Below are 12,518 nucleotides of genomic sequence, written 5' to 3'. Positions count from 1 at the left end.
GCCTTGATGAGAGCTTTGCACACTCTTGGCATTCTCACAACCAGCTTTATTAGATAGTCTCCTGGAATGCATTTGAATTAACAGCTGTGCCTTGTTGTTACAAGGTAGGGTTGGTATACAGAAGATAGCACTATTTGGTAAAAGACCAAGTCCATATTATGGCAAGAACAGCTCAAATAAGCAAAGAGAAACGACAGTCCATCATTACTTTAAGACATGAAGGTCAGTCAATCAGGAACATGTCAAAAACTTTGGAAGTTTCTTCAAGTGCAGTCACAAAAACCATCAAGCACTATGATGAAACTGTCTCTCATGTGGACCGCTACAGGAAAGGAAGACTCAGAGTTACCTCTGCTGCAGAGGATACGTTTATTAGAATTATCTGCACCTCAGATTGTAGCCCAAATAAATGCTTCACAGAGTTCAAGTAACAGACATCTCAACATCAACTGTTCAGAGAAGACTATGTGAATCAGGCCTCCATGGTCGAATTGCTGCAAAGAAACCACTACTAAAAGACACCAATTGATTGGGCCAAGAAACACGAGCAATAGACATTAGACTGGTGGAAATCTGTCCTTTGGTCTGATGAGTCTAAATGTGAGATTTTTGGTTCCAACCGCTGTGTCTTTGTGAGACGCAGAGTAGGTGAAGGATGATCTCTGCATGTGTGGTTCCCACCGTGAAGCATGGAAGAGGAGGTGTGATGGTGTGGGGGTTCTTTGCTGATGACACTGTCAGTGATGTATTTAAGATTCAAGGCACACTTAACCAGCACACTTAACCATTCTGCAGCGATACACCCTTCCATCTAGTTTGCGCTTAGTGGGACTATCATTTGTTTTTCAACAAGGCAATGACCCAACACACCTCCAGGCTGTGTAAGGGCTATTTGTCCAAGAAGGAGAGTGATGGAGTGCTGCATCAGATGACCTGGCCTCCACAATCACCCGACCTCAACCCAATTGAGAATGTTTGGGATGAGTTGGACCGCAGAGAGAAGGAAAAGCAGCCAACAAGTGCTCAGCATATGTGGGAACTCCTTCAAGACTGTTGGAAAAGCATTCCAGGTGAAGCTGGTTGAGAGAATGCCAAGAGTGTGCAAAGCTGTCAACATTTTGGGACTCACAGAACCGCTGTTTCAGGCCCTGTAGAGCAAATCTCTTGATGTAAGACATTCTTGTGTACAGGTTGATAGTACACTAAATGCATTGAAAGCCAATAGAAGTGATGCAAAGTTTCAAAGGATATATGACAACACTGATCAGACTGTTGAATGGAAGATGAAAGACGCAAAAGAAGCAGCCGTGGCTGGGATGACTATGAACAGGGACTCAACCACCGGGACAACACTGACAATGCCCCAGGCTTCCTGGACAGATACCAAACGACTGTACTTCGAAACAACTCAATTCAATCATACTACACATGACCCAGAGGTTTGCTAACATGAAGAGCCTCGACCTCTTCTGTGTTCTTGATCATGGGTCATTTCCCGAGGTCTCCAAGCAAGAGGGGTTTCCTGACAGAGTATTCACACAGCTGTTCCAGACGTACCCTTTCTTTGACAACCAGAGGTTGAAACATTTGCTGCAGGTAGTCTATGCTGATGCCTCCTTCCATAAACCACTAGGTGAGCTGCTGAAATCACTCGTGAAAAATTACGTGACCAACACTTTACCCGAGGTATGCAAGCTCCTGAAACTGATGATCACCATCCCTTGTCACAAGTACATCGGCTGAAAGGCCATTTTCCTGTCTGAAAATGATTAAAACCTGCCTAAACAATAGCTGTGGACAAGAGAGACTCACATTTGGCAAAAATGTCAATGGAAACGTGTGTGTTGCATGAACTTAAGTCCAGCGGAGTACTGTATGACAAAGTCATTGACCATTTTGCCAGCATGAAAGAGAGGAAGGTGAGTCAACAAGTAGGGTGAGTCAACATGTTTTTCTCTTTGCACACAGACGGCTTGATTGGACTAAATTGTTTTTCGGTGTTTTTATATTGCCATTGTATTAGACTAGGCATATACTTGATGTTGTTGAAATGTTGTTTTTTAAATGGTTTGTGTTTTCATCTTTGCCGTAAGATGATCAATGTCTATATGCTTACAATTTCTGTACCATGTTATTCATTATTTTAGCTCGGTTTATTTCATGTTTGCTTCCATCTTCGCCGCCAGATGATAATACTTAACTATTTATCTAGTCTGGACTGTGGGCATATATTCTGCACAGGTTTATTCTAACTTGCATATATTTTTGTGATGAGTCAATGTGAATGTGCTCGTTGAGATGCGGCCTCCGCCAGAAAGGCGCTGTCCAACTTGAGGTGCTGATAGTGGAGGCCGCGCTTTCCGGTAACTCTCCGTGGTCCTGAATCAATAGTTAGACTGTTCAGAGTCTGTTTTAATGCACTTCTTGGGGTTACCACAAGTTAACATCAGTATTCCGGGGGGCTTCTCCCTAAAGTTAGCCTACAACATGTCCAAGTTGAAGTGCATTGCAGTTGTATTTCCCAATAGGCTATTATAATCTTGCTGCTTCAGAAACATTTTAGTAAGGATGTTATTGTAACTTGAGCAAACCGTTGGTCAAATGAACTTTTACAACTAACTTTAACTTTCATTTGACCATGCTGTGTAGGTCAACTGTTTGTTACATGCAATATTATCTTTGTGGACTTAAACAGGACAGAAGTTGCTCTCTGGTTTTAACTGTGATGAAACACAAATGTATGTGGTTGAATTTATTACGCCACTGTGTGACACTTGTCTTTTGGGACTGTCTGTGACACGATGTAGGCTATGGTTTATCAGCCTTATATCGGCTATCACGGTGCTGTATAAATGCATTTCTAACAGGTTATAGTGAAAACAACACAGGTTGTAAAAAATAATATTTGCCTGGCTTGGCTTCCCCATTGATTTTACACACACATCGCTACTGTGTAAAAGGAGATATCATAGCTAAATGTACCAGCCAGTAAAAAAACAAAATACATCCAAATGAATCCAAATCACTCCAATTGAACAGCCATAACTATTTGAAAATAGAAATAGAATAACACAAAACATGATCCCCTTTGTTTGTAACATCTTACAAACACAGGTCAAAGGGCATCATCTTGACCTGTCACTAGGGCTGGGAATTGCTAGGGACCTCACGATACTATATTATCACGACACTTAGGTGCCGATAAAATATGTTTTGCGATTCTCAAGATTCTCACGATACATTATGCATCGGGATTTGATACTGCGATTTTATTGCGATTTGATGTTATGAACATATTGATTACCATATGTCTGCATCAGAGAGAAAAGAGAGAGCATGAGAAAACAAGTTTTGATCAGTCAGGGAATTAAAAGGGCTGAAAACATGTGGGCTCACTATTTAAAAAGAAGACGGGGGAACAAACTATAGGAGGGAAATACTGGAGTTTTGGCGCAGGTACAGCCGACTAGTGCCAGCTAACGCTACCTAGAGTTGCAAAATCGATACTTGTAATCAAATATTGACATAATATCGTCCCAGAAATAATATTGCGATATGTGACTTGCTTCAGGGAACTAGGCGTATGTCACACTTCACTACTTCACAGGAGAGGCATTTGAATGTAAACATGTATTTCTTTTAATCAAAATGCGTTTTTGGTCAGAAATGCCTTCGGGAACATGTATACTTTCATGTGCTTTAATAACAAACTTGTATTCCATACGTAAATACAAATAAAAGTGTTAAATTACGAGCCTCGTTGGTCTAGCCACGGAAAAAGTCAGGAACCTTCCCGCTAGCCATGATTGGCAGAGATAATGGATGGGCTGCACATGCCGGGAGATGAGTTTGGATTGGTCTGCATGTAGCATGCTTCTGTCTATAACATGAGCTGCTCAGTATGTGTTGATAGTCCTTTCCACGGTGTGGTTTTTGAAAGATATAACATCGAGAACTACAAACGTTTTGCTACTTTGCTCAACAACATTGATGCACTGAATTTAGCAGGTGCTATTGGTAGATCAGTTGGAAAAGGGAAGGGCTACTTTCTGCACACGCCACGGTCAGTGTGAACCGGAGTGACTTGACAACGCTGGCCAAACAAGATGTAGCTACAAACAAAAACATAGTTAAATGGTTCCAGTCTGCTGTGAAGCGTTCATCCAACTATAGGGGTAAGCGTCTAGCTGCATTTTCAGATTTTCTAAGTTTAAAATTTTGTCAGAAAGTCATTTTCCTTGCAAGTTAAAGTGTACTGTTCTCTAGCTAGCGAACGTTATCTTGCTGGTTCGCTAGCCAACGTTACGTGTATGATCTGTGTAGTAATATTATTCTAATCAGAAATCCATTTGCATTGCTAGTTATAGCCTATTGTTAGCTTTAGCTACCTGCAGATTTATACTACAGCTATGACAATGTTTGTATTGGTAGTAGTACGAATTGGGATTATGCCGATTCATTGTTTGGCTAGCACCATTTCTAAACAAAAGGCTCCACTTCGCCAGATGATTACATGATCCATCAAGTTAGCCAGGTGTGTCTGGGGGTGATTAAGGCCATATATTGTATTTAATCAACATGTGTACATGTCTAGACAATAGTGACCCATCCACTTAGCTAGATGTGGCTGGGGGGTGGTTATAGCATTTCCTTCACATGACCCATCAATTTAGACAAGTGTGTCGGGTGAGCATCGTCTAATAATTATACAATATTTATAAATCATTTTTATCTGGACACTTTCTGTTTTTAATCTTGCAAATGTGCAAGTAACCATTTCACTGTACCACCTTCTGTATCCTGTGCATGTGACAAATAAACTTTTGATTTTATTTGATATAGTGTGTGTTTACCATTGAAGAACAACATGACCTGCACCAAAGTCAGATTGGGATATAGGCAAAGGAATAGATAAAGTGTGATTTTACCTGGAGTTTTTCCTTATTATAGGCTACTACTTTTACCACTTTAATCTTGAAATCTTTGGTTGTTTACTAAACTACTCACTTAGTTTAGCACATGGCCACACATGTGAATCCTCAAAGAGATGGGTGGGGCTAAGGCTTAAGAGGGTGTGAACGATGCTGAATGGGTGTAGACAAAGAAGAGCTCTCCAGTAGGTGTACCAAAACTTTCAAGTGCCATTTTCTCAAAAGTGGGGTTACAAGTTTATCAAGTTTCAAAGCAGACATACTTTCCCATTGTTCCTCAACTGCGGCAGGTAGCCTAACCGAAAGGTTGCTGGATCGAATCACTGAGCTGACAAGGTAAAAATATGTTGTTCTGCCCCTGAACAAGGCAGTTAACCCACTGTTCCCTGGTAGGCCGTCATTGTAAATAAGAATTTGTTCTTAACTGACTTGCCTAGTTAAATAAAGGTTAAATAAAAAAAACTGCAAGGTACGATATACCATTTTCTAGCTCTGAGTCTCTACTTTTATCCAATGTAACACCATTACAAATTTTCATCTTCCCCCATCACTACCTGTCACCCTTATAGCTCGCACACATCGCACCAAATGTGGATATAGCAGTCATCTGCCGATCGTTCAGCATGCTGTGTTTTAGGGACTACCCGCCCGCTGTAGATGTAAAATCGGTGTAAAATCGGTAACGCACTCGGTTCGCAAATTACTTTCAAAGGTGCTAAGTACTCTCGGCCAGCAAACGCTGTTGTTATGTCTGAGTCCTTACTCTTTGATTTTCACAGTGGTGTCGCGGTGGCCATCGTAGTTGTTGTCAAAGATGGGACCGGTGACCACGTTTATGCCGTTATTCTCCTCTGCATAGCGCTTGAGAAGAGTCCCCTGGAGGTAGCTCCATACTTCTGCAGAGTTGAAGGGAAAAGAGAACAAGGGAATAAGACAATCAACAATTAGAGAACCAAATAATGTTTTGCAACATTATGTGTAGGTCAGGAACTGAAATGAATGCTTATAGCCAACCTTGAAAAATGCTCTCTATACTGCATTTGCGTATAGCATTTTGGGAATACATGTTATTAATGTGTTATTGCGCCATTTGAATCATGACAGGGCACCTTCTAAGCATTTCAAAAGCCAAAGGCTGCTGGTCTGATCTTGATGCTAATTCTTTCACGAGGAAGTAAAAGCCATGCCCCACACTAAAATTCCCCAGACAAGGCAACTGACCTTCACATCCTTTTCTAGTCTTTCACCACACCAGGCTTCACTGGCCTAGACTGAGGCTCTCTTTGTATGTGTGTGTGTGTGGGGGGTGTGTGGGGGGGGGGGGGGGGGGGGGGTCAGCCTGTCCATTCTCCCCCAGACCTGAGGTCATCCTACTAGCCTCCCGCCTCACTCCTCCTCCCACCTCTCCCTCCACACATTAGAATGGGCAGTCCAAGCAAAGACGCAGAACAAGAGTCCAGAGGCCCACATGTACTATATATGATGTGATTGGTAACCGTAAAAGCTTTGGAAGGAAGCATCTACCAGAGAAAAACAGAAAGTGAGCAACAAGGATCTCCTTTGAGAACCTTACAGCATAACAACTTTCTTAACAAAACGCAGTGACAGATTTATTACAATTGATATAAGTAGATATAAATAAATGAATACTCACTTTTGAACGCAGGGTACATGGGAACAGTGTTCGTGATCAGTGATGCATCATATTTTGATTCAGAAGACATGGCCAGCTCTAGCATAGAAAATACAAATATATACTTTCATTTACCTCCCATTTAAGCCTGGAACAAAAGCCTGCACACCATGTAGCGCCACAAGACCAGGGTCGTCTTCATTAAGCACAAAACCGATTGAAAAAGGAGGTACTATCTAACTCCAATAAGAAATGCTTGTTTTGCTTCAGTGTGCCTTAATGAACATGACCAGTGTGCAACCCACCTGGTGGATAGAGGAAGCCATAGGAGCCATCGGTGTCCTGGCTGTAGGTGGTGCAGGCCTGGCTGTGTTCAGGAGCGACCCGCATGTCTGCTCTCACACACTCAATCACTGGCTCAGGCTCAGGGAGGGGCATGACTTCTTCCTTGGAAGGGTTGTCATTTGTAACACATAGTGAAATCCCATCGCCAAATGAGAGAGAACCGGTACACAAACAGCCAGTGTTAAAAAACAGCCAATACAGTGTTGCTGTATGTGATTGGGACCACACCATTAGTTGGTATTTGTGTGCTGTATCGTGTCTGCGTCTGTATAGGGTTCTGTTAGGTTAGTGTTACGCAAGTACCTATCCAGATTCTCTCCCCCCAATAAAACAAAACCAGGCTCATTTTAATACAAAATGCAATTAACCAGTTGAGTCAAAGACCAAAATAACATTTACGATCTCCCAACGGGAGTAGTAATTATTTTCACACATGCTTCTCCTTGTAACCACTCAAGTAAACAGAGACATTTCAAAAGAGCTTTGGAAAGATATGACCTAATGCTTCCCAAATGGTGGCTCTGGACCGACTGGTACGTCATAGCCAGTCCCTGTGACTATGATCTTTTTTGTGTGTCTATTCTGTGGGTAAGAAGAAAACTAGAAAAGCCTTGTGGGTCACAATTCAAAAACCGTTCGGCAACCACTGATCAACGACTCAACATGACCCAGGTCTGAGGACAAGCTCTCAAATCATATGGATCGACTCATTAAATTACTACTACTAGTTCCATTTGTTGTGTTCCATGTGATGAATAGCCTACTTGTTTGGGCACTGTGAATGATGTCCATAGGGGCATGGAGAGCTCCTGGCTGTATCCACTGATGAAGTCACTGTGGAGGAGGAGGCTATACGTCGTTTGGAAAAGAACCGCTGGTCGACCGAAGGGGAGGTGTGTGGCGTCTGTGAAAATACCAGTTAATCAAGCAAGTAGGGCAGTAGTTAACCTGGGCTCAAAATCAGTCATTTTGTTTTTGAATTCTACAGCAGGCTATGTGACTATATAGTATTTCATATTGTCTAAATATTGCAAACTGGATCGTTTTTTTATTTTTAGCTTTCGACTTACCTGAGTTTCATCCAAAGTTCTAAGTTCGTTAGCTGGTTCAATAGAAGGTCCAGAATCCCCTGGCTAGTGTTTTGGGGGGATGTAGCAATGCTAGTGGAAACTAATTGTATCAGTTAGGGCATTAGTATTAGGATTAGCATTAGCATAAGTTCGTGTATTCAAAAGCATGGGGATAAGGCGTTGGAGTTGGCTGGAGTAACTCAGGAGTGTGTACAATGTGTAACGCTCTGCACTACGGGCTCTCGACTAATCACATTCACATTGTCATGGTGCAACCGAGTTGAGTTGGTAAAGCTCACTCTTCAGCTTGAAATACCACCCCCCGTGCCATTGAATTGCTTTTCGGTGGCTCAGCTGGCTAAGGTGTTTCAAGAGGGCGGTCACGTGTATTTGCGAGACAAAGTGCCCAAGATCAATCCCTTTCAGTAGTGGACTTGTTAGCTAGGAAGCAAAGCTGTTAAGCAAGTAGCATGTAGCTGTTACAGGGGCACCGTGCCCTGGATCTGCAGTGCGTTCATTTCAAAGGCTGGGGTGGCTGTGGACTGAGAGGGGCGGGTGTAACCGAGTTGAGTTGGCAAAGTTCACTCAGCTTGAAATACCACCACCAGCAGCATGGAATTGCTTGCATTATGGTGGTGCAGCTGGCTATGGTGAATCGAGAGTGTTCGGGATACATAGGACACAAGATCAATCCCAGTAGCAGACGTGTGAGCGAGGAAGCAAAGCTGCTAAGCCACACATACCACAGGTTACACGTCAGATGGTTGCTAAGCTCCTAGTCACTCAGTAAGTGGGAAAGTCGGGGTATGAGTTTAAAAATAGTTCAAAAGAGTTCACCCAAATTACAAAATTACAGTTTCCCTGTGAGCAGTATATGGACAAGGTAAGACAGCAAACAATGTTTTTGTTTTGTTTACCTGGTTATTAGTGTTTAAAAACACTGATCAATATCACCGATATTAGCATTTTGGGCGTTTCATGGCATACCTTGTCACGAGAGACTAGGCCAGTTGTAATACTTTTGAATGCACTGCTAACTGATACAATCTTCCACATTTTCAAAAACTGTTAGCCTGGAGATTCTGGAAGTTGGTAAATTACCAGCAAACAAACGTTTAAATTATTTGGATTACTCCATAACACCCTAGGTAAGTGGAAAATAAGCACAAAATGTAAAAATAAAAGGGAACTATCACTTTAAATAAACTGTAACCGAACACACTCTAAAAGATTGACACTTACCATCTACGGCTGGGCTGAATCTCTGATTGTTCTCCTCTACTTTGTTCTGTAACAGAGGAACAGAGATCTTAGTCCCAGTGCAGTCAAAAGCATGATTTTCCTGTGTGTTATATACACTGAAAAAAAATGAAAACGCAACCTGCAACAATTTCAAAGATTTTACTGAGTTGCAGTTCATATAAGGAAATCAGTAAATTGAAATAAATTCATGAAATCTGTGGATCAGTAAATTGAAATAAATTCATGAAATCTGGGAATACAGATATGCATCTATTGGTCAAAGATATATTTTTAAAAAGGTAGGGGCGTGGATTAGAAAACCACCATTTGCCTCGTGCAGCGCAACACATCTCTTTCGCATAGAGTGGATCAGGCTGTTGAATGTGGCCTGTGGAACGTTGTCCCACTCCTGTTCAATGGCTGTGTGAAGTTGCTGGATATTGGTGGGAACTGGAAAATGCTGCCGTACACGTTGATCCAGAGCATCCCAAACATGCTCAATGGATGACATGTCCGGTGAGTATGGAAGAACTGGGACATGTTCAGCTTCCAGGAATTGTGTACAGATCCTTGCAACATGAGGCTGCGCATTATCATATTGAAACATGAGGTGATGGAGGTGGATGAATGGCACGACAATGGGACTCAGGGTCTCATCATGGTATCTCTGTGCATTCAAATTCCCAACGATAAAATGCAATTGTGTTCATTGTCCGTAGCTTATTCCTGCCCATACCTTAACCCCACTGCCACCATGGGGCACTCTGTTCACAACACTCGCCCACACAACGCCACCTACCCGGTACAGTTGAAACCGGGATTCATCCGTGAAGAGCACACTTATCCAGCGTGCCACTGGCCATCGAAGGAGAGCATTTGACGCAGATGAGCTTGCCTGAGACGTTTTCTGACAGTTTGTGCAGACATTTTTCAGTTGTGCAAACCCACAGTTTCATCAGCTGTCCAGGTGGCTGGTCTCAGATGATCCCTTAGGTGAAGAAACTGGATGTGGAGGCCCTGGGCTGGCGTGGTTACAAGTGGTCTGTGGTTGTGAGGCCGTTTGGACGTACTGCCAAATTCTCTAAAACGACTTTGGTGTCACGTATACTCCCCCTCTGGCCTCTAGGTCACCAGACTGCTGATTATTAGGCACACCTGTCACCATCGTCACACGCACCAGTGCTTATTGACACTCACCTGGACTTCATCACCTCCTTGATTACCTGCCCTAGTTATGTCACTCCCTTTGGTTCCTTCCCCAGGCGTTATTGTTTCTGTGTCTGTTTCATGTCGGTGCGCTGTTCATGTTTCTTGTTTTGTTCTGTTCATGTTCATGTTCGTTAATTTATTAAATGTCTTCACTCCCTGAACTTGCTTCCCGACTCTCAGCGTACATAAATCATGGGACCAATACAAACACATTGCATAACAGATTCCCTACAAGGAACAGCAGATAGTCCCCCCTAAAAAAATCCAAAGGAAGTTTGTTCTGAAGTGTCTGTCCTATATTTACATTTAGCAGACTTACAGCAGCAATTAGGGTTAAGTGCACATTGACAGATTTTTCACATAGCAGCTCAGGGATTTGAACCAGCAACCTTGTGGCTACTGTCCCAATGCTCTTAATCGCTAGGCTACCTGCCACCAAAGAGAAAGTTCAGAAAACATTTGCTTTTTTTTTTTTTTTTTTACATGTATTTAACCCCTTATTTTTGCCACTAAACAGTCTCCATATATACTAGCATTCATCGGACATCAACCTTATGGGGTTTAAAATGGAATGGACCCCGACCCTGTTACTCAATAAAACTCTTTGAGTTGGTTCCCACTCATGACCTCCCCACTGACCTCATTGTCACAGCTACATCCCAGGTCGTAGGTTGTGGCAGAGGATGTGTCAGAGCTGGTGGGAGCAGTCACTTCCTCTGGCATGGTGGGTGTGAAAGGAGGGGCTTTCAGCATGTCATTCAGACTGCCATGGGTTCCATTGTTAGGGGCAGGGGTCAAGCCCAGGAGGTCTGAGAAAGAAGGGCATATGAGATTGATTTAGTATGGAACAAAGTTTCCACAGAAACTTTCAATTTCCTAGTTCTGAAATATTTATTGTAAATATCTGTTTCAGAGTAAGGGGGTGGTGCCAACAAATAAGCTCTTAAGTACAGAAAGAAATCGTACCGCACATGACATTGTACAACTCAATACTTTCAAATTCTGCCACTTTTGTCTGGAACATAAAGCTTGGTCCGTAGCCCAAAAAGATTGTCTATACAGGGAACAAACATTGAAAACAATGTAAACACAAGCAGCTAAGAATATGATATCTGGAAAATGTTACGATTATAGAATTTTTATTTAAGTGGTTTACCCGCATACTGGTGATCTTATTGTCAAATCCGTGGTCACCAAAGAAACCACATCTCCCAGGATGCCTCCTGTTTTCAGGCACTTTCCTGCATCACATAGAATATACAAAATAAAAAGCATTAGACAAATGCCAATTTGTCCCCAAATTCCACTTTTTAACTTAATCTAAACTCAGCAAAAAAAGAAATGTTCCTTTTTCAGGACCCTGTCTTTCAAAGATAATTCGTAAAAATCAAAATAACTTCACAGATCTTCATTGTAAAGGGTTGAAACACTGTTTCCCATGCTTGTTCAATGAACCATAAATAATTAATGAACATGCACTTGTGGAACGGTCGTTAAGACACTAACAGCTTACAGATGGTAGGCAATTAAGTCACAGTTATAAAAACTTAGGACACTAAAGAGGCCTTTCTACTGACTCTGAAAAACACCAAAAGAAAAATGCCCAGGGTCCTTGCTCATCTGCGGGAACGTGCCTTAGGCATGCTGCAAGGAGGCATGAGGACTGCAGATGTGACCAGGGAAATAAATTGCAATGTCCGTACTGTGAGACGCCGAAGACAGCGCTGCAGAGAGACAGGACGGACAGCTGATCGTCCTCGCAGTGGCAGACAACGTGTAACAACATCTGCACAGGATCGGTACATCCGAACATCACACTTGCGGGACAGGTACAGGATGGCAATAACAACTGCCCGAGTTACACCAGGAACGCACAATCCCTCCATCAGTGCTCAGACTGTCCGCAATAGGCTGAGAGAGGCTTGACTGAGGGCTTGTAGGCCAGTTGTAAGGCAGGTCCTCACCAGACATCACCGGCAACAACGTCGCCTATGGGCACAAACCCACCATCGCTGGACCAGACAGGACTGGCAAAAAGTGCTCTTTACTGACGAGTCGCGATTTTGTCTCACCAGGGGTGATGGTCTG

The 12,518-nt window shown here is 42.7% G+C and overlaps 1 protein-coding gene across 4 annotated transcripts in view; it reads right to left on the bottom strand.

The window, feature by feature from the left end:
• enpp2l (ectonucleotide pyrophosphatase/phosphodiesterase 2-like) overlaps positions 1–12,518 on the bottom strand; it is a 30,371-nt gene that overhangs the window by 9,466 nt on the left and 8,387 nt on the right. For all 4 annotated transcript variants that reach the window (XM_055876351.1, XM_055876352.1, XM_055876350.1 and 1 more), the window contains exons 16-23: positions 11,587–11,671; positions 11,397–11,484; positions 11,070–11,239; positions 9,222–9,267; positions 7,674–7,813; positions 6,870–7,011; positions 6,586–6,663; positions 5,695–5,827 (exon numbers count right to left, since the gene is read on the bottom strand). In XM_055876351.1, coding sequence (XP_055732326.1) covers positions 5,695–5,827; positions 6,586–6,663; positions 6,870–7,011; positions 7,674–7,813; positions 9,222–9,267; positions 11,070–11,239; positions 11,397–11,484; positions 11,587–11,671 — 882 coding nt within the window. The remainder of the gene's footprint in view (positions 1–5,694; positions 5,828–6,585; positions 6,664–6,869; positions 7,012–7,673; positions 7,814–9,221; positions 9,268–11,069; positions 11,240–11,396; positions 11,485–11,586; positions 11,672–12,518) is intronic.

The sequence above is a fragment of the Salvelinus fontinalis genome, chromosome 22 (assembly GCF_029448725.1).
Source record: "Salvelinus fontinalis isolate EN_2023a chromosome 22, ASM2944872v1, whole genome shotgun sequence".
Taxonomy (NCBI): domain Eukaryota; kingdom Metazoa; phylum Chordata; class Actinopteri; order Salmoniformes; family Salmonidae; genus Salvelinus; species Salvelinus fontinalis.
Note: the sequence above shows the minus strand (reverse complement) of the source record. Positions and strands in the feature narration are given on the sequence as shown.